Genomic DNA, 22188 nt, shown 5'->3' on the forward strand with positions numbered 1-22188 from the left:
GGAAACTAAGAGCCAACAAGCCTCGCTGGGTAACAACAACAACAAAAAAGAGAGGATCCAGGAAGGAGCAGCGGGGTAAGGAAAACCACTCGGCCAGCTACAAGCCCAGGTCACAGCCCGACACTCTTTGCACTTGGCCCCACCGGGGGCGAATGTCCCAGCACTCCTAGCCTCAGTTTCCCTGGGTCACTGTACGGACTCTCTTGCCCCCGGCCCCTCGTCCACCCGACTTCAATCCAGCATGAAGAAGCCCGTCTAGGCTGGCCTCAGCTTCTAGTGTGGAGGAATACCCGGTTGGTTACCCGGCTCCTCCCCTTCACGGATCTAGCGGAGACTATCTTACCCAGAGGCTATGCGCCTGAGGCGGGCGCTGGCCAATGACGTAGGGGCGTTTCCTGAGGCGTGGGCGGGATTTCCGGTTTCTCTCTGGACGCCATTTGCCTACAGGGTTCGCTCCCGGCAGGATTCGACGGGCGGAGTCCTGGGCTCGCGCGGCTCCCCTGGTCTTTCGTGGGGCCAGAGCAGAGGGGTGCGGATCCCCTTCGTGCCTTTGAACAGGTCGTGAGTCCCTAGACGGTGGCGTGCCCTGGTCGCCCGCCGGCCCGCGGCCTCTGCGGGCCTCAGCAGCGGCCCTGGTCTCCGCGTTCACGAGGGCGGCGCCCGGCTCCGGGGCGGCTTGTTCGCGGAGGGCGGCGGTCAGCCGAGGTCGCCCAGCCCAGGCGGGCGGCGACGAGGGGCAGCGGGCCGCCCCGGGCTCGCCTCTCCCAGGCGGCCTGGACCGCAGCTCCCATCATGGCGGCGCCGACCCACCGGACCCAGGTGAGTGGACGGCAGTGGCGGTACCGCTCATCTTTGAGGGCAGAGGCGGTTCCGGCAGGCACCCCGGATGTGTCCATGCGACTGTATGCTCTGGTGTGTGGAGCCGCTTTGCCACTTACGTATTCCCGGTCTTGAAAGCTGCTGGGCTCTGACAGGTGCCCAGAAGTTGTAGAGAAATGACTGCTGCTTCTTCCAGGTTGTTATTCAGTCGCTCAGTCATGTCCGAATCTTGCGACCCCGTGGACTGTAGCCCGCCAGGCTCCCCTGTCCATGGGCTGCTGCTGCCTTTTTTTTTTTTTTTAAACCGCTGAGCCACCTGATGAGCCCCCATCGTATTTGGTAAATCCCTAACCCCACCGTGTGCTGCGAGGATACTCCCAGGCCCGCTACTTGCCGTGGTGTTACTCCACCCGGTGGCCTTGGGCGTTGGAGGCTGAGATGAGTGCACTGACAAAGTCAAGGTGCAGAAGGCCCGCGAGGTTGCCATGGTTCCTCCCGGATGCTGAGACTTGTCTTGAGTTGGCGAGATCCTGTGGGCCTTTGCTTAATGTTGCACCCACTTTCAGCCAGGTCAGCCATGGTGGCCAATCTCATGGTCAAAGCGAGCGGTAAGCCTTGGCCACTTGTGCTCCCTGGTCTGAAGTAGTCCTGGCACGGGGTGAGTTTTGGCAGGCACCAGGAATAAAGAGGCTAAACGGTTCATTGTGGAATCTCCCTGGGAGTCTGGGGACCAGGAGGGGCTGGGGAGTTGGTCCAGACCCTGCCATTACCCAGGTAGATCCACCCCCTCAGGAGTTTCTCTCAGGAGGTTTGTGACGGAGGCTCTGCTCCTCTGTGCATGTTCACAGAAATATTTTCAGGCGTGATGAATGGATTTAACAGCAAACATTCGCTGTAAATGCCTCACAGCCTCATCACTAGGTATTCACTTTGGTGAAAGAATGTCAGGTTACATTGTTAGACCCTGAGTTAACACTGGCCTGTGTTAAAAATCTTGCCTCTGGTTTGTAGGACACACGATTGGGTGGATTGGTGGAGCTCCCTTAGCCTCAGGTCACTGACTGGCATGGAGGTAATGAGAGATGTACTCAAAGCCTGTGGGAGAATCAAGGAAAATGCCAAAGCCCATGGAATGTTGAATAATTTTCTAAAACTCACGACTGTTATTGGTGAAGTGGGAACTGTTATTGTATTGATCCAGAAATGGAGGCTCAGAAATGAAGTGATTGATGTCTCCAAGGTAACACAGCTGGCAAGTGTCGGGTTTCAAGAGTTTGGATGCAAACCACGGGAGACTGACAAAAGAACTGGGGACTTTTAGTCGCTTTAACCAGGATATGAAGCCCTCAGCATGGGTCAGGCAGTTAGCAGGACCAGGGAGGCGCAGGTACTGCTGTTGTTACCATTATTGATACTGTTATTACCATTATGTACTCATTCCTCTGATGTCCTAGAGCCCTGTCTGCATTTCACAGCCCACACATCACTTCCATTGTCTTGTGTGACTTTCCAGTGGTCCCGCATAGGAGACTTCTCTTACAGACTTCATAATACACGACTGTATTATGTCCAAAACATTGTTCACCTCCCCTTCAGCCCAGCCTAGATCTTGCCCTCAGGAGATGCTCCATGATTAGGGTCTTGATCTCTCTGCACCCTTACCAGCCTTTTAGAAATGAGCTCTGCTACTTCTGCTTGACAGGTGTCTGTGACCTTTGATGACGTGGCTGTGACTTTCACCCAGGAGGAGTGGGGGCATCTGGACCCGGCTCAGAGGACCCTGTACCGGGAGGTGATGCTGGAGACGTGCAGGCTCCTGATGTCTTTGGGTAAGGCCTCTCACTCAGCCATGCAGGGCACCTGCCACTTCCCTGCAGGCACACTCTAGCTCCATGCTGAGCTGATCCAGAAGCCTACCTGCCCTACAGCTTCACTCATGTTTGAGATTCATCTCTTCCTGCCTGCTATCTCAGTGCCACTTTGGGCAAGAAAGACCTCTTTGGCTCTTAGAAAGTGGTGGAAGGAAATGAATGTTCTGCAGAACCCAAAGGCAGCATTTCCAGTCGGGCCACATGGGACTGGAATAGGAGAACCAGGATTCTACCCTTGCTTCTGGGTCTTCCGTCCTGGCTTCTTTCTCTGGCTTTGCTCACGTCCCTGTCTTTTCAGAATGGCTTTTGCACCCCAGCAAGTTTGACAGGAGTGACCACCCCAATCCCTGCTCTCCAAGGCTCCCAGATGCCTTGTTTCTACTTCTTCGTATGTTTATATTGTTGCTCTTTCTCTGCTGCAGGGCTCTGGGTGGGGGTGGGGGTGTCCGTGAGGTGGAAGTGACCACCTGAGCCTCTCAGCCCAGGGCCCAGCACAGACTGGCCTCTGTCTGTTCCTGTTTCACATTCCAGAGAGGGAGCGGACCGAATGAGACCAGTTCCCAAGCGTCCCCTACACCCGAGTGCACAGGATGTGGGTGACAAGCCGTTCTCCAGGAAGAGGGTGAGGCAGCCAGGGCCCCAGGAGGCCTTTGCCTTCAGTGCCAGCAGGTCCTGTCTAGCCGCAGGGTCTCAGTCAGGGGGCTTCTCTGTCCTCCTGCGCCTTCACAGGTGTCTCATGTTCGCTCAGTCGCGGCCAGGATCATCTGCTGGTCTGAGGAGGAGAAGCTGGGAGAGGAGTGCGTCTCAGCATGTGGCGGTTTTGTGCCCAGGAGACATCAGGCAGCAGCTGCATCTGCCCGTCACATGTGGGAGTGGGTGGTCCCGTGCTGGGGTCCAGCCCCGGTGGATCCAGGGAATTCGAAGCGGGGACGGCGTCGGCGAGGATCAGGAAACAACTGCTTAATTAAACGTTAATTAAGGATATAAAGAGTAATAGAATAAGGATAGCTCAGTAGGAAAATTCAGTGAAGAAAAGAGGCTGAATAATTCAGCCAGAAGGTGAGAGAAAGAACGACATGGGGAGACCAAGTTTCCGTGAACAAGGCCTGCACTTTATTTTCCAAAGTAGTTTTTATACCTTAAGTTATGCATAGAGGATAATGGGGGAAGGGGTAGAGTCATGCGGTAAGCCAGGCTTTCTTCCTGCAAACTTATCATATGCAAAAGTTTAGGTGATTTGCATCATCTTCTGGCCCAGAGGCCTCTTAACATTTTAAGACCCTTTCTTCAGAAAACTTATTTTTCTCTAAAGGTGATTAGTCAAGCGCCACCCTCCAAAAGCATTAGATAAAGTTGCATTCCTATAGGGCAAAGGTGTGGTGGGCTATAACAAGAAAAAGAATTAACTCAAGGGTCCAAGGTTACAAACATTAAAGCTACTACTTACACCAATTATATTAATCAGTACACTGCCAGGGACACAGCAGGTAAGGAATATGGAGACTTAGCAGCAAACATTGGCCCAACAAGTGAAAAACCCTTCACCAGTACAATTTATAATCAATCTTTTAACTGCTCAAAGGAATCTGTATTCAGACAGTTTAGAACATCTCATGCCTCTCACAGTTGGGAGGCTCTGAGCAATCACATGTGGCCGGAAAAACCTATTCAGGCAGGCTAGAGGACTTCCAAAGGAGTTTGTAGGTTGAAATACTATCACACCCAGGAACTTTATTAATTGGAGCTGTAAGTTAACTCTTTTTTCAGAGAGAGGTAGTGGGGGACAGCCCCCCATAAAGTCTGAGGTGTAGGTGAAAGCACAAAGCAGAAAGTAGGCAGACTCTGGTTTTGGGGATAGATGCTCGAGAATTTCCAGGGAGACTCCTGAGGCTTGATCCCGCCTTTGCGTATGCTGCCTCCTTCCTCATGACCTTTGCCATGGGCGGAGCTCGCTCCCCGCAGTCCTGGGGTCTGGTGATGAGTCCAGAGATGCCCCTCAGCACCAGAGGGTGGACACGACAGCCCCGCTCAGCTGAGGATGACCCAGTCTGCACGGGATGGAGAGCCACGGTGGAGAAACAGCAGCTCGGGGACGGTCCCCTCAGGCCGCTCAGTTTGAGGGAAGGGAGGGCTATAAACCCAGGGCTTTGGTGAGACAGGCGTGTTCTTAGAGACCTGGGATTGTGTTCTGCGTTAGTGAGAGGATGTTGAACAAAATCAGGAAAAGCTTGACGTATTTAGATATTTTATAACAATTAAACAAATAAAATAGCCCACTGTTGAGCCCCGATCCCTCCACCTGCCCCCCCAGGCTCTCCCTGCGCTCACTGCTCCGGTCACTGGCGTCTTGCTGTTTCCGCACATACTTGACATATTTGCCTCAGGCCTCTGAGGTGCTGTTCTGTTTTCCTGGTGGGTGTTCTTGGGCATTTCGGCCTTTTTTGCGGCCCTCTTCTCCACACCTTCCTGGCGGAAAGCTGGAGTGGGTAGTGGGGAGGCACCTTTGGGAAGCGGGTGCTGCTCTCTCCAGAGATTTAGAAGGTTGATTATAGGAAACAAGCGCCTCGTGAGGGCAGCCGTAATCTCCATTCGTTTTTAAAATGTCACAGATAGTAGCATCCTCTACCAGGTCTCCCCTTTGGCAGGTTGAGGAATATACCAGGATCGTAGACAGCAGCTCAGGAACATGATCGTGTATGATAGAATCCCTAGTAGAAAGCCAAAAGCTCCCGGATCTGATTTCTGTCCTAGGAGAGGCAGTTCATAGGTATCCACTAGAGTGAGAGTTTTAGTGTCCCTGATGAAGTCATCTTCATTGATGGGGTGTGGGACAAGGTAACCTTTGCAAGTGGGTATGCACTTGACTTGATGACCACCTCGGTATTTGCTTGCTTGTTTGAAACAGTGGCTTACTAGGAGGGTTCAGGTCTCTGAGTTATAAACCATTGAAAGTACCCAGACCAGTATCAGAACAGCAGTTCTCAGAGTGGCATAGGGCTCTTCTTCAAGGTTTGGTTTGTTTGTTTTGTTTTGGAGTTCAGGCCAGATGGATCCTGTATCAGATGAGCAGCTGCCCAGGCTCCAGGACAGTCCCTGGTTCGTGTGCCCCGGAGCGTGTGCACAGTCTCACCTCCAGCCTCGTGGGGTGATGGCGAGCTCCATGCGTAACCGCAAGGAGGGCAGTGTGCGTGGCCGCCTGTAGAGCCGGTCTTGGTGTGCACAGAGGGAAGCCATGTTCCCCTTCAGTGTAGCAAAGGGCAGCGGGACGTTTCTGAAGTTGGTGTGTTGTAAGTAGGCCAAGGAACCTTGAATTAGGGCTAAGGGGAGAGAGAGAGGCCTGTTTGGGGATTTATTTGTCAGACTAGAATTTGAAAAGGAGTTGTCAAAGGAAATTATTATTCTCTGGTTAAGCCAGCTCTTTGGGGCCGTGAAGCTCAGTTGACTGCCTCTCCGCGGAGCCCAGCATTGTGTGGTTTGTGAAGCGAAATGTGTATCTTGGTCACTGTCAGTAATGTCTGTCACTCCAGAGGGACTCGAGTGTCCTGGCAGGGCTCGCGTGGCCACCTTTATAAATGTAGGAATGTGTGACTTGGACTTATTTTTGTGATACTTGTGAGACAAGAGGTTCTTTACCCTGAAGGAGGCAGTTTTGAAGCGATGGCCCAACAGTTGATAATGAACGTGAAGCCGTTGGCTGATCAGGGCCTCTGGTACTAAGATGACTCCCTGAATAGGCCGCACAGTGTTTCTTAGGTCCCATTTTTCCCTGGGACATTCTGGCTACAGGGTAGAAAGCCGCAGCATTCTACTGAGTTGCATCGTGTATGATGGACAGCAGACTGAGGGACTCCCGCAGCGGTTCACTCACTCAATCACAAGGAGCTCCCTGGGTAGCCAGGGCCCATCGGGAGGGGTGACCCCTCCAGCACCACGGCATCTGGCAAGGAGCTGAGGGCAGGAGAAGCCACTGCCGCCTCCGAGTGGAATGTGTCAGAGGGCCTAGGGTCCGTGCCATTCTGTCCTGAGCCCTCAATAGCTGTGCTGAGCTTGGGCTGTGCTGTTTTCATGACCCAGAACGCGATGGGCACCTGGGTGTGGAGGTCAGAGGTCCAGGTCTGAGAGAGCCTTTGTTGTCAGGAGAGCCTTGTGTGTGGCTCGTGGTGTTCTGGACAGCACGTCGCAGCAGGCTGAGGGCACAGTCTGGGCATCTCATGGCCCTGGTCCATGCTTCAGAAACTCCAGGAGGTGTGCGAAGAGGTCGTCAAAGCCCTTTAGTGAAGGAGACTCCGAGGGCACTAGCGGGACTGGCTTTCCAGCAGTATTGTGAGCAGATTTTAGAGCCTTTGTTGGAGGGAGGCCTGTTTATGGTGGGCTGATTTATAAGAATCAGCATCAGGGAGATGAAGTAAAATTTGTAAACGAGGAATGGATGGCCACCAAAGTCATACTAAAATGGGAATGTTATCTAAAATTAGTCCCAGAGGTTTAGCAGATGTTGGGCCTACTGTCTGTCCTGTGTCAGATAGCATCTCCTTAGAAAGGCTGTGGTTGATGTAACGTTGCCTGTGCTCCTGCAGAGAAGGGGTGCAATTGGGGTCTCAGCTACCAAGGGTGTGGGTGTTGGCAGCCTGGGAGAGGAGTTCTGTTTCCCTTCAGAGTGAAGGCAGACCAAGGCTGTGAGGCTGTCAAAACAGACACCAAACAGAGCACCTTAGCCCAGTCTGTCAGGGCAAGTAATTACTGGCTTCTAATACTGTTGGGTTTGGGGTGTGTGGATCTTGTTAGAAGCTCAGTGGTTAAATAGCTTTATTTTCACAGTTTCTAGAGGCTGGACGGCCTAGTTCAGTTCCTGATGAGGATCTCTTGCTGACCGCCTGCTTGGGAGTCCTTACCTGACCTTTGCTCTGGCTTGGAGGGACTTCCTCTTCAAAGGGTACCAGTCCTATCAGATCAGGGCCCTACCCCATGACCTCATGTCACCTTCATTACCTCTTTAAAGGCCCTAAGTCCAAATCGGATCACATTGGGGACTAGGGGGTAACACATTCAGCTTAGGGGAACACAGTTCAGTCCATGACAGGAACCCTAAAGCTGGGTGGGACCACAGAATGAAGGTTGCAGTAACTCACAGTGAGGGGCCCTGGGTCTTTTCAGGTTTAAGAACAGGCACAGTTGGGCTGTCGAATGGAGCAGCAGTGGGGATCATCACCCCTTGATGAATTAGGTCTTACATGTAAGATTTGCTCCCTGAAATTTCCTTTTCAACTTATACTGGGCTGGATAATTATTTTCACTCGGGTGTGTGGGGTCCCATTTTATCAAGTCAATTAATTTATAAGTCAAATAATTTATAAGAAATTCATTTTAATTATGTATTATGTCAGAGCATCAATGCCCAACGTGGGGTACTTTTAGAACAGTGGTTACTTGGCCTATAGGAAGTTCAGGCAAAGCTGTAGAGTTAAAGTGAGAAATGCCCATTTTTCCTCTCTAGTATTTAGTTACTTTTTAAGATGGCAGAGTGCAGTGTTTCAGTTTAGGGGGATTCCCGGGAATAACTATGATTTGAGCCACAGTATCAAGTTTGTGAGGTTTTGTCTGTTGGTGCAGTTTAGCAAATTTTGAAGATAATTCAAAAACTTGTGTTGTAGGATCAGACAGACCAGTCTGTGCCTTGTTATGTGTCAGTAATATAAACTTTTTAAATACATTGTTATGTTATTTATATATAATAATTTAGTATGTAAGTTTTAGTATAAACATTTTGGATTTCCAGTTGGGTCCAACTATTAACTGTGTTCTAATTTAGTTATGTATTGTATATTATTTCGTTAAATGTTTTACTCTCTTCTTGTTATCTAGGGCTTTTGGTTTGGCTTTTGTTGTTACTATGTTTGAATCAGTACCAGTCTAGAACCAGTATTGTGTTTGCTAGACCTGGCATTTGCTTGGTAAATAAGGTTTAAAGTGTGTGCCACCACTCCCTCCCTTTTTTCCTTTTGGGCTTTTATTCTTTTAAAGCCCTGGTTTTTAGTTTTAGTCTATCTCCTGTCGGGGAGGGGCTTGGGCCTTTAAGCTCAGCCTCTCCCTGGCATGGCCCTGGTGCATGGCATAATAATTAGTCCCTTCCTCTTCCTCCCCACTCCTTTTTTACCTCCAAACCAAAAAAAATTTTTTTTTGGTCACCCTTCTATCCCTGACCATATTTTTTAACTTGGGTGTTTTCCTGGTAGGCTCCTAGCAGTCCCAAGTGGTGAGTGTGTGAGTGGCGGCCTCCCTTTCTGGGAGGGGCTGGGGCTTGTGCCTCCAGACAGCAGTGGTGCGACCTTTGTGCGTCTGTTCCCAGGAGCGCCCAGGCCCACGGCAGGGCTTGTGCAGTCTGGAGTAAGCTGGGTTGAGTGCCTCTCCCCACCTGCCCCCAGATTTCAGTGATGTTGGCTCAGTTGATCACAGTTGCATCTTTGAGGGGACCTTGGCCTGGTGCAGTACCAGTTACCTGGTTGCCCCTGGGTCACCAATCCAGAAACTTGGTATGTTGACCACAGAGAGACCAACTAACAAGATTAGTCTCTTCTCAGATCAGGTGGCAGCTAGGGACTCAACAGCCCTTGCAGACTTAGCCTGTCACAGCATCAGACTTCAGAACTTTGCTTGGGATCTAAAAAAAGACTACATCAATTAGGTCATCATACTTTATTTTGACTGAAAAGAGTCAATGTTTCAAATACATGAGTTCTTTAAATTATTCCATCAGTTTATTGCCATTTTAAATAATTGCTTGGCACAATCCCTGTGATATGGTTATACCCTGTACAAATTAATCTTCACTTAAATAATTAAGATTAAAAGTTGATAGTGATGTGCTGGGTTGGTTAAGCACCTGGTCTTCTCCAGGGTTCAGCAGAGTCTTCTCAGGGGGCAACATTTGAGCGGAGACCCAGGGAGGAGGGTCAGCACGTGCGAAGGCCTTGAGGTTGTCAGGAGGGTGACTCCTGGTGGCTGAGCCGTGTGCCGGGATCGGAGCAGACAGGAGGGCACAGTTGCTTAGCGATGAGTGATGAACCCTGGATCTGCCAGAGGAGATCATCTGCGAGTCCTGGCGCCTCCGCCATCCACTTCCTGTGGAACCCACATGTCTTACCCCTGCATCTGTGTGTGGCTGCATGTGGCAGATCGGCTCAGTCTTCACTCTGGAGGAAGTTTTTTATTACCTCACCAGTCAGAAGCACAGGGCTGGGACTGGCTCACAGGTTGGTGGCTTGAACCCAATTGTCTGCTGCTCTGCTTCTTCCTGGTCTGGGGTCTCGGGCAGCTTTCCTGACAGGCAGGCGACCTGGTGGGCGACCCAGGCTGCTGCAGAACACGGCACCGGCGAGTCCCCTCGCTCAGCCATCCTGGACTGGGGTGCTCTTCTCCAGAGTGCCTGGTGGCTCACCTGCCAGTTGGTGGAGACCAGAGTTTTCAGTCCTTCTTGATGCCAGAGTCTGGGGTGGTTTTAATCTATTGCTGCCCAGGCCCTGTCTGCAGAGATTAGCTTTCAGTTGGATATGAACCAGACATCCCGGGAGGTTTTGATGCTCACACGATTGAGACTCACTTGGATTAATTAGGAAACATCCTCTGGAAGGAGGGGTCATGTTTCCTGGGTCTCTTGGCTACAGCTGAACAGGTCTGGAGCTCTGCATGATGGAGGTCAAAGGGAACAGGTGCTGTCTACACAACTCTCACTGCTGTCTGAAGTCTGGGTCCCAGGAGTGCTGCTTCTAACTTTGCTGTCCAGGTCACAAGTCCAGATTTCTGTGGGTGGGAGCAGCTTCATTCTGAGGTCCACATCCTGAGGTCCCACGCTAGACTGAGAGGTCTTCTCAGTTTTCACAGACACCATCGTGTCTTCCTTTTTTCTCCATGCCCAGGGTGTCCTGTCCCCAGACCTGAGCTGATCTACCGACTGGAGCACGGGCAGGAGCTGTGGACGGTGAAGAGAGACCTCTCCCGATGCCCCTGTCCAGGTAGGAGCCAAGCTGTGGGCAGAGACCCTGCCGGAAGCCGCTGGCCCTAGTTCCCTGGGAAGCATCTTGTTCGGCCCTCTGGTGATCTGGAAGCCACGGAGCCCTTCGACCCCAGGTCCCTCTGTCCTCGCCGAGGACAGCGGTGTACGAGCTCAGATGTGTCCTGGGCTTCAGGGCTGGGTGCCGACCACCAGCTCTGTGGTCGCAGTGAAATTTGGGATCTCCTTGTGTCTGCACGTAAGTTCGGCTGAGTTACAGCCTGGCTGCTGTGTCGGAGGGACTCCGGCATCTTGGTACTCAAGCACGTGGAGGCGCTGTCTCTGACTCGCACCTGGTCCCTGTGGGTCACGCGGAGCTCTGCAGCACACGGCCGTTCGGGGCCCTGGGTTCGTTCTGTCGTCAGTTTGTGACTTCAGGTTGTCCTGAGCCCCTGCAGCGGGCAGAGAAGTGGGGGATGACGCCACTCTGACTCCCATAAACACCAGCCCTCTGATCCCTCCACTGGAAGGCACTGGGTTCTTGGCCACACTTGGGGGGTGGGCAGAGAGCTGTGACTGAGCCCTCCGTCCCAGGAGAGGAGCAGAAGGTTGGTAAGGGGGGTCTGCTCCTGAAGGCGCCAGTCACGGTAGTCGCTCTGTCCTGGGGTTGCTGGGGGTGTGCAGTTTTAGAACATAAAACTGCTCAGCACAGGGTCTGTGCCGTAGTTGGTGTCTCGTGGGAAGTGAGCTGCTGGTACCGCCATGTCCCGTTAGTCAAGATGAACAGTGTGGTTCACGTCTTCCCCTCCCCGCACCTCTCCAGCACTCCTCTGCTTCCCCTTTCCCAAACTATCGCTTCAGACACTTAGGAGCCCTCCCTTGTCCCCTGTCGCCCATCTCCTCCTGTTGGGTAAAGCCTCCCAGTGACGTGTGTCCTGTGTGCCCACGTCTGGGCTGCTGAGGGCACTGGAGCCGTTGCATGTGATGCTGGGGCTGCTGAGAGGCGTGCTGTTTCCACTCCTAGTCCCTCGGTGGCCCAGCTGGCCTGTGAGCGTTTGTGGGGCCATCGGTGGCCCCTCAGAGGGGCATCCCAGCCTCTGCCCCCTGCTCTCCACACACCTCCACCTGAGGATCTCAGAGGCAACCAGTGAGCACGCCTGGCAGAGAACCCATCCCGGTGCTCACTCCCCCCTCCCACGCCTGAGCACATGGTCCTCCCGTCGGCGCAGGTTGGAGACTGGATGCCGCCCCAGACCCTCGCCCCACCTCCAGCAGCCCTGCATCCGGCCGTCCCCACAGTGACTGCCTCCCCAGTGCAGATGTCTCAGCGCGTGACCCTGGGGTGTCAGCACGTCTCCACAGTAAACTCTTGCTTGGTCCTCAGCCCTTCTGCTCTCAGGTTCCCAGCTGTAGTTTTCCTTTCACCTGGTGGAAGAGATCTTGGCACCCTTCATGGCCAGTTCTTGAACCAGAGTCTAGGTTACACCTTTTAGGGAAAGTATTTCTTATTTACTGCTTGTTTAGTAACTTTGAAAGTGCAAGTGAAGTTGCTCAGTCGTGTCCGACTCTTGGCGACCCCATGGACTGTAGCCCGCCAGGCTCCTCTGTCCACGGGATTTTCCAGGCAAGAATACTGGAGTGGGTGGCCATTTCCTTCTCCAGGGGATCATCCTGACCCAGGGATCGAACCCGGGTCTCCCACATTGCAGGCAGATGCTTTACCTTCTGAGCCACCAGTCGCTTAGTAACTTTATCCTTTGTCTACTCAACATAAAAATGTGCCCAAGTTTCTTCCACTTGAAGCAAATAAATAAAAAGTATTCCTGTTTCATATTCATCCACTCTCTAGGGCATGTAATTGTTTATATTTCGTCACTCTCACAAACAGTGCTACCAAGAACTTTCGTATGTATTGGTCATCTTGCACACGATTAGGCCTGTCTTTTGTCATTTTTAGGAGTAAAACTGTTGGATTGTAGCCTGTGCAGACTTTCAAGTTTAGGTGACAATTGCCGTGGTTTTCTAAAAGAGATCTGCCCATCTGTAATTCTCTAGATTCCACTGACTATGTCCTGTTCTGTCCTTCATGCTCTCAGGCATGTTTATTTTTGCTTAACACACTGACAAAATTGTGTCTTAGGTGAGCTTGCCTTGCATTTCCTTAATTGTTCACAAGCTTTAGCTTCTCATCGTGTAATTATCGGCCCATTTGTACAGTTGTCCTCCTCATCTGCAGGTTCTGAGTCAGCAGATTCATCAAGCATGGATTGAAGACACTGGGGGAAAAGAAAATCCAGAAAGCTCGAAAAAGCAAAACTTGAGTTTGCCTTGTGCTGGCAATTATTTATGTAGCATTTACATTGTATTAGATATTACAAGCACTCTAGAGACGATTTAGAGTACACAGGAGGATGTGTGTAGTTATGTGCAAAAACTGCCATTTTATGTAAAGGACTTGAGCATCTTTGGATTTGGGTGTTGAGCAGAAAGTGTCTGATACCAGTTATTCCCCTGTGGATACTGACGAACAACTGTATTTTCTTCTTTGAAATGTCAGTTCATGGAAAATGCCAGGTGTTCTGTTAACTTTGTTTGCCTTTTGTTTTTAGGAATTTTTCTACATTACTGATACTTTTATCAGTTATAGGTGCTGCTCCATCCCTAATATCAAAAAGATGTTCTCATTATGTTCTAAGCTTGGCCCCTGACATTTAACTCTTTCTGGTGTGAGGTAGAATTTGAGGATAGTGTGAGACAGGAATACAGTGTTCTCATTCCCAGTGTCATCCATTTTTCTAGCTCCATTTACTTTACGTTCTTTCCTTTTACTGTGAACTGCTCTCCCTTCTGTTCCATTCCCCAGAGCTCCACGTGTGTGTGTTTCCCGGGCTCTCTGTTCTTTTTCCATTGCCTGTGTCTTCTCTGTACCAGGACCACAGTGTCTTAAAGTCTAGAATCTTGTTACCTGCTAAGGTAGATATCTTTTTAATTCTCATTATTCTTGCATCTTTGATTTTTCATGCAAATCCCATGGTAAAACTACTGAGTTCCACAATAACCCAATTGGTATTTTATTGGAAATTGTATTGAATATACAAATTCATTGGGATAGAATTGTCAGCTTCATATGATTCATTTTTTTCCAGTTTTATTGAGAAACAATTGATATACATCACTATATAAGTTTTAAGGCACAGAGCATGCTGGCTTGATTTACGTACATTATGAAGTGATTACCAGTTGGTTAAGCTAACATCCATCTTCCTGTATCAGATCAGTTCAGTCGCTCAGTCAAGTCCAACTTTGCAACCTCATGGACTGCAGCATGCCAGGCTTCCCTGTCCACCACCAACTCCCAGAGCTTGCTCAGACTCATGTCCATCAAGTTGGTGATGCCATCCAACCATCTCATCCTCTGTTGTCCCCTTCTCCTCCTGCCTTCAATCTTTCCCAACATCAGGGTCTTTTCCAGTGAGTCAGTTCTTCACATCAGATGGCCAACGTATTGGAGTTTCAGCTTCAGAATCAGTCCTTCCAATGTATATTCAGGACTGATTTCCTTTAGGACTGACTGGTTTGATCTCCTTGAAGTCCAAGGGACTCTCGAGTCTTCTCCAACACCACAGTTCAAAAGCATCCAGTCTTTGGTGCTCAGCTTTCTTTATGGTCCAATTCTCACATCCATACATGACTACTGGAAAAACCATAGCTTACTAGTCGGGCCTTTGTCAGTCAAGTATCGTCTCTGCTTCTTAATAAGCTCTCTAGGTTGGTCATAGCTTTTCTTCCAAGGAGCAAGCATCTTTTAATTGCATGGCTGCACTCACCATCTGCAGTGATTTTGGAACCCAAGAAAATAAAGTCTGTCACTGTTTCCATCATTACCCCGTCTATCTGCCGTGCAGTGATGGGACCCAATACCGTGATCTTTGTTTTTTTAATGTTGAGTTTTATGTCAGCTTTTTCAGTCTGCTCTTTCTCTTTCATCAAAAAACTCTTCAGTTCCTCTTTGCTTTCTGCCATAAGGGTGGTGTCATCGCGTATCTGAGGTTATTGATATCTCTCAGCAGTCTTGATTCCAGCTTGTGCTTCATCCAGCCCAGCATTTTGCATGATGTACTCTGCATATAAGTTTAATAAGCACGGGGACAGTACGTTAAAAAGTAAAGAAGAAAAGATAAAAGGGAAAAACTTTTCTCGTGGTGAGAACTCTTAGGAATACTCTGTAATGGTGCTTCTTTATATCATACAGCAGTGCCAACTATAGTCATCGAGTTGTACATTACATTCCTTGGTTACTTAATCTGAAAAGTGGCATTTTGCACCTTTTGACTGTCTCTCTCCAATTTCACCTTCCCCTACATTAAATCCCTCATTGGTTTAGCTCCTCTTTAATGTCTTCAAGTAAAGTATTGACATTTTCTTTATCTAGATCATGTGTATTTTGCTAGTCTTTTCACCAAACTGTTCAGACATAACAGACCCACTGTGTCCCTTGCGTCCTGCCTATCATCCTGCCTTACGAGCTATGTCCTGGGAGTTTTCACAGTGACCCAAGTCAGCTGCCCTGGATTCTCATCAGCACCATCCTCATGACCTGTGGGGCTTTTGTACATTGTCTCCTTAGGCTGTAGCATCCTTCCCACTGTCTGTGGCAGTGCCTGTTGTGCCTGGAGTTGGGGTAGGACTCCTGTGGTACACAACTCCCCTGGCCTCTTCCTTCACACAGTTAGCCAAACCCCAGATTAGGAACATAGAACTCCAGGACTGCCGTGTCTGCCTTGGTCTTCTAAACCAACTGAAAGTCAAGAGTTTCCAGTCCACCCTCAGGTTCATTGATTTGCTAGACTCAGAGAAACTCCCCTTGAACCTGTTATGCTCACAGAGTATGTTTGGTACAGGATACAGCTCAGAAGAAGGGCCAGAGGTATTCCAATCACAAAGCTTCCGTGTCTTCAGCGACTCTTTACCTCCAGGATTCAATGCTTGGCAGTATGTACACGGAGTGTTGGCAACCCATAAACCTCACCAGAGCCCAGGTATGTAGATTTTTATTGACCTTTGTTACAGAAGCATGACTGACTGAGTCATTGAACATGGGACTCAGTGTCTAGCCTTCTTTCCCTCTCTAGAGCACCAGCTGATAACTCATGGTTCAAAACCCCAAGATTCTAATTACATGTGTGGTCTTTCTGCTATGATCAGACATAATGTTATCTCTTTAGCATAATCTGTCTAGGTTCCCGTAATGAGCTATCTGTTGTCATAGAATATAAAGTACGTCCCTGACCAGGGATTTAACCAAGGCCTGGCAGTGAATGCACCAAGTCCTAACCACTGGACCTCCAGGGAATTCCCTTTTCCTAGTGTTCTTACAACAATTGGGACGTCCTTATAGAAACTGAAAGCGCACAGAGGTATTATTACTCTGTCAAGCAACATCTATAAAATTGTGGTGGTGTGTCCACTCCATACCCTTTATCTCCTCACCTAAACTCTCTTTGAAGGAGTCAGAAGTCTAATGACCAAGGAAGAAGGAAATTAACAATCCTGAGAGTCAATGGTAGCAAAGCATAAAGACCCAGAGGCACTCCTTTCATCTTTATTTTTTTCCTCACTGAAATGCTGATTTCATTTCTTCTGTGTTGGATTACTAACGGGCCCTGTTTATTGTATTTCTTTCAGTTGACGAAGGAAAACCCAAGACCACAGAACTTAACAGTTGTGAACCAACGCTGTCTGAAGGAGCCTCTCTCCAGGAACTGACACAGGGAGGCCCAGGAGACTCCCAGTTGGGACAAACCAAGGATCAGGATGTGCCACTGGAAATGCAGGAAGACCACTTTGTACCAGGGATCAACCCCCAGAGGGAGAAGCTTCATGAACAAATAAGTCCTGAACATGGCAGCTTAAGGACAGCTGGTGGTGTGTGTTCAAGGGTCGAAGAGGAACCAGTCCCTCTAGGGGATGCTGTCCATGACCGTGACTCCTGTGGATCAGGTAAAGATCCCCTGATTCAGGAAGAGGAAAGTCTCTTCAAATGCAATGAGTGTGGGAAAGTTTTTAACAAGAAACACCTTCTTGCTGGACATGAAAAGATTCACTCTGGAGTGAAGCCCTATGAATGCACTGAGTGTGGGAAAACCTTCATTAAGAGCACACACCTTCTGCAGCACCATATGATCCACACCGGGGAGAGGCCCTACGAGTGCATGGAGTGCGGCAAGGCCTTCAACCGCAAGTCCTACCTGACACAGCACCAGCGGATTCACAGTGGGGAGAAGCCCTACAAGTGCGGTGAGTGCGGAAAGGCCTTTACTCACCGCTCCAATTTTGTCTTACATAAGAGGAGACACAATGGGGAAAAATCCTTTGTGTGCAAAGAATGTGGGCAGGTCTTCCGACACAGGCCCGGATTCCTTCGCCATCACATCATCCACGGTGGCGAGAATCCATATGAGTGCTTTGAGTGTGGCAAGGTCTTCAAACACAAGTCCTACCTCATGTGGCACCAGCAGACCCACACTGGGGAGAAGCCCTACGAGTGCAGCGAATGTGGGAAAGCCTTCTGTGAGAGCGCAGCCCTCATTCACCACTACGTCATCCACACCGGGGAGAAGCCCTTCGAGTGCCTCGAGTGCGGGAAGGCCTTCAACCACAGGTCATACCTCAAGAGGCACCAGCGGATCCACACTGGGGAGAAGCCTTTTGTGTGCACCGAGTGTGGAAGGGCCTTCACCCACTGCTCTACTTTCATCTTGCATAAAAGGGCACACACTGGCGAGAAACCTTTTGAGTGCAAAGAATGTGGGAAAGCCTTTAGCACTAGGAAAGACCTCATTCGGCACTTCAGCATCCACACTGGAGAGAAGCCTTATGAGTGCACGGAGTGTGGGAAGGCCTTCAACCGCAGGTCTGGCCTCACCAGACACCAGCGGATTCACAGGGGAGAGAAGCCCTATGAATGCATGGAGTGCGGGAAGTCCTTCTGCTGGAGCACAAACCTCATTAGACATGCCATCATCCACACTGGAGAGAAGCCCTATAAGTGCAGTGAGTGTGGAAAGGCCTTCAGTCGCAGCTCCTCGCTCACTCAGCATCAAAGGATCCATACTGGGAGAAACTCTGTCAGTGTGACAGATGTGGGAAGACCCTTCACAAGTGGGCAAACCTCTGTCACCCTCCGAGAACTCCTATTGGGGAAAGACTTTTTGAATGTAAACACAGAGGAAAATCTTTTGCAAGAGAAAGTATCTACCGTGACATCTGATCGTACACACCAAAGAGAAACCCCTCAAGCATCTTCGCTTTGAGAAAACCTGTCGGATCATCCATAGTTGTGTAAAGACCTGTTTTAGAAACTGACCCAGCGTGGAGCCTTATTCTGCATCTGAGAATCCATCCGCAAGGGAGAGACCGGTATTTCTTGTGCACTAAGGAAAACTCTAGCTGTGTTTTTCTCCTCAGTTTACACTGTAGTGTTATCTCAGGAATTTTTATAAAAGGAAGATGGAAATTTAGATAAGCAAATGAAATGCAAACCCAGTTCCTTTGAGACTTCTCTGTCAAGCTTATGGCACTTTGTCATGGGTTCCTTAGTTTACTTGGGGTGAGTGGAATGTTATTTCACTGGCAAAGGGCCTTGACCCTTCGTGGGTCTTGTATATACACTCATTGTTATCCAGTATCGGGAGAGTTAAGATAGTTGAGGGCAGGTATTTAAGTAGATAAAAATACACACATGATATATGGGCACATTTTATTGTGCCAGTTAAGACCTTCAGGCTTTAGTTTTTTTAAAAAAACAAACTGTTTTTTTGGTTTTAAACACCAAACATTCAGACTTTTTTTATTGATTCAATCTGTTGTTTACTTAATTGTAGCTCTACGATAAATCTTAAAATTGGATAAATGAATCGTCTCTATTATTTAAATTGACTTAGCTTTCCTAGTTCCTTGGACTTCCCATATAAATCTTAGCATGCAAAAAAATATTGCTTCAGCATTTACAGAGATTGATTTAAACCTATAGAGCAGTTCAGAAGTGACACTGTGAACACAGTACATGATATGACACGTCATTAGCATTCTTGGTGTTTCATTATCATTTTGTAATTTTCAGTAATGTAGAGTTGCTCAGTTGTGTCTGACTCTTTGCAACCCTGTGGACTGTAGCCCACCAGGCTCCTCTGTCCATGGGATTCTCCAGGCAAGAGTACTGGAGTGGGTTGTCATTTCCTTCTCCAGGGGATCTTCCCGACCCAGGGATTGAACCTGGGTCTTCCACATTGTAGACAGATGCTTTACCATCTGAGCCACCAGGGAAGTCCTAATTTTCAATAATACAGGCCCTATAAACTCTTAAAAGTGATTTATAAATGCATTGATTTGGGGTTTTTTTGGCCTTGTGTCTTATAGGATATTAGTTTCCCAACCAGGGATCAAATCCAGGCCAGCTCAGAGTCCTAACCACTGGGGTGGTGGACTGCAGGGAATTCTCTGTTGACACTGATTCTTAAACTTTCATTTCCTCATTTCCTTTAGTAGTATATAGAAAGATTGTTCTGCGGGTGGTATTTTGGTATCTTGTAGCCTTGGCTGAACTCAGTTGTTATTTCTAGTAGTTTCTTTAAGTAGAATCCGTGGTATTTTGTACTTAGAAATGTCAACTGCAAATACTTTTTTTTCTTCCTATCTGTATTCTTTACATTTCCTTTTCTTAATGCACTTGCTAGGACTTCCAGTATGATGTTGAGTACGAGTAGTAAGAGAGGACATCCTTGATTGGTTTCTGATATTAGGGGGAAATCATTCAGTTTTCTTATCAAGTACAATGTTACAAGTTTTTTTTTTTCCCATAGACTTTTCCTGTTAAGTCTAGAAAGTTTCCCTCCGTTCTTAATTTGGTGAGATTTTTGTTATGCTTGAGTGTTGGGTTTTGTTGGATGCTTTTCCTCCCATCAGTTGATGTGATCATCTGATTTTTCTTTGATACCCAATTGATTGAGTTTTGCATATTGAACCAGCCTTGCATCCTTGGAATAAGCCCCACTTGGTTATGGAGTATACATTTTAAAATATATATTAAAACATTCGATGTAATTGTATTTTTTTGAGGCAGTTTTCCTCTAATCTCTTGATGGATGCTGCATGGTTGCCATTCTTTGTTTTTAGCTACTGTCATTGTCTGATTGTAGGTCAAGGTGATAGTGGCCTCTCAAGTTCTGTTTTTTAGGAAGACAGTGTGTAATTGGTTTTAATCGTTGTTTTATAATAGTCCAACGGACCATTTGGGCCTGGAGATTTTCTGGATACTAGTTGATAAATATGGAACTATTCATAGTGTCTTTTCATGTTGGATAAATTGGATAGCTGGTCCTCTTCAAAGAAATGTTTCATTTCATCTCAATTTTAGACTTGTTGGAAGTATTCCCTCATTTTTTTTAACAGCAGCAAGGTAGGTACTTATATTCCATTTTACTCCTGATTTTGGAAATAGTCAACTCCTTTTAATCATTGTCAGTCTTCTTAGACATTTACCAATCTTACTGATCATTTTGAAGAACCAGCACTTAATTGATTTTTTTTCTGTTCCTTTCTGTTTTTGCTTTCACTGATTTCTGCCCCAGTCTTTATGATAGCCTATCTTCTGCTTTGCTCTGATTGTATTTTGCACTTTTTAATTTTTGAGGGATGCTGAGATTATTGATTTGACACTTTGTTTTCTTATGAAGCATTAAGTATTATAAGGTTCTACCACAGCACTGTTCAAGTTTTATCCCACAAGTTTTTATTACAGTTTATTCAGTTCTGAATACCCCTTGATTCCTTTAGAGACTTCTTCTGTCACCTGTGGATTATTTAGAAGTTTTTTATTACATTTTCTACTGTTTGAACCATTTTCTGGTATCATTTTGTTATTGATTTCTTGTTTGTTTCATGTTTGGTTTGACTGTTTAAATTTGTTGAAGTTTGTTTATTGCCCTTGGGTGTGGTGTATCTTGTTGAATGTTCTGTAAGACTTCTTGGAAAGAATGTGTGTTCTGCTGTCATTGGGTGGAGTTTCTATAAATGTCTGCACAATTTTCTTTGTTGGGGATGTTTTTCAGATTCTCTATATCCTTGCTGACTTTCTGTGTAGTATTTCTTGTCAGTTGCAGAGAGGAATGATGAAGTCTTGAAGTATAATTAAGAAATTGTAGTGTTTGCAGTTTGTATTTTTTAAATTTCTTGTAACAGCAATAGTTGGGGTTATATTTTTAAAATCCTTTTTGCCACTTTCTTTTAATTTGTAAATTTAGATCATCTAAATTTAAAATAGTTAATGATACATTAGAGCTTAAGTGTACCATTGTAATTGTTTTTTTTTTTTTTTTTTTTTGTATTCCCTTTATAGTGTTATTCTTGTTTTCTAGTTCTTGTTATTTAGTTTTCCTGTTCTTCCTGTGGGTTACTTTAATGTTTTTTAGAATTCTACTTGCTGTATCTGTAATGCTTTTGAGTATATATCTTAATTTTTTTTACTGTATGAAGTGTATTACATATACATAACTTAATCACAGACTGTTATCAATATTTCAGCACTTTGACGTATAAAAACCTTGATTTCATTAGGGTTCTTTTACATTCCCTGTTCTTAATATAGTTGTTTTAAATAGTTTCTCATTGTATACTGAGCACCATATTGGATATTGTAATTTTTGCCTCAACTGTCTTAAGATTTTTTTTAAAACAAAGTTTGTGAGAAGTGAAGTCTGTGTATCTCCAGTTTTGAAAGGTTGTTGCTGAATGAAAAGATGCTGGGATTCTTGACCTCCGGAGAATTCAATCCGGGGCCAGAGACGAGGCTTGATCGCTCAGAGCTTTTGTGTAATAAAGTTTTATTAAAGTATAAAGGAGATAGAGAAAGCTTCTGACATAGGCATCAAAAGGGGGCAGAAAGAGTACCCCCCTGCCAGTCTTCAGCTGGATGTTATATAGTCACTAGCGGTCTGTTAATGAAAGAAAGGAATGTCTTAAAACTCAGAATGGCACCAGGCACCCCGTCCATAAGATGCATTTTGGGATAATCTTGGCACCAGATGATTCATCCTGGGGCGTAAAACGATTGACTTGAATCTTGTAGAAAGGCAGATTACCATACAGATAGTTTCATTTACATAGATTAGGGGAACAATATCTGAGTATAATGTACTGGTTTGTCAAGTAGGTTCTGAGCCATTATGCTAAGTCACCAGTCGTTTCTGACTCTGTGCGACCCCGTAGACGGCAGCCCACGAGGCTCCCCCGTCCCTGGGATTCTCCAGGCAAGAACACTGGAGTGGGCTGCCATTTCCTTCTCCAATGCGTGAAAGTGAAGTCGCTCAGTCGTGTCCGACTCTTAGCGACCCCATGGATTGCAGCCTAACAGGCTCCTTTGTCCGTGGGATTTTCCAGGCAGGAGTACTGGAGTGGGGTGCCATTGCCTTCTCCGTTAGGCAGAACCTACTTGAAGACCGAGTATGGGGTAAA

General features: G+C 47.5%; 1 protein-coding gene across 5 annotated transcripts in view; it reads left to right on the forward strand.

Moving 5' to 3' along the window:
* Nucleotides 1-416: 416 nt before the first annotated feature.
* ZNF805 (zinc finger protein 805) overlaps nucleotides 417-22188 on the forward strand; it is an 87403-nt gene continuing 65631 nt past the window's right edge. The window contains exons 1-6 of one of the 5 annotated variants that reach the window (XM_055553694.1): nucleotides 417-819; nucleotides 1831-1891; nucleotides 2522-2648; nucleotides 10604-10699; nucleotides 15579-15716; nucleotides 16363-21575. In XM_055553694.1, coding sequence (XP_055409669.1) covers nucleotides 1886-1891; nucleotides 2522-2648; nucleotides 10604-10699; nucleotides 15579-15716; nucleotides 16363-17990 — 1995 coding nt within the window. In that variant the 5' untranslated portion in view covers nucleotides 417-819; nucleotides 1831-1885 and the 3' untranslated portion in view covers nucleotides 17991-21575. Of the gene's footprint in view, nucleotides 820-1830; nucleotides 1892-2521; nucleotides 2649-10602; nucleotides 10700-15578; nucleotides 15717-16362; nucleotides 21576-22188 lie in introns of those variants that run through there. The other 4 variants (XR_008704430.1, XM_055553692.1, XM_055553695.1 and 1 more) reach the window with 4 other exon arrangements.

This window comes from Bubalus kerabau, chromosome 17 (genome assembly GCF_029407905.1).
Source record: "Bubalus kerabau isolate K-KA32 ecotype Philippines breed swamp buffalo chromosome 17, PCC_UOA_SB_1v2, whole genome shotgun sequence".
Taxonomy (NCBI): domain Eukaryota; kingdom Metazoa; phylum Chordata; class Mammalia; order Artiodactyla; family Bovidae; genus Bubalus; species Bubalus kerabau.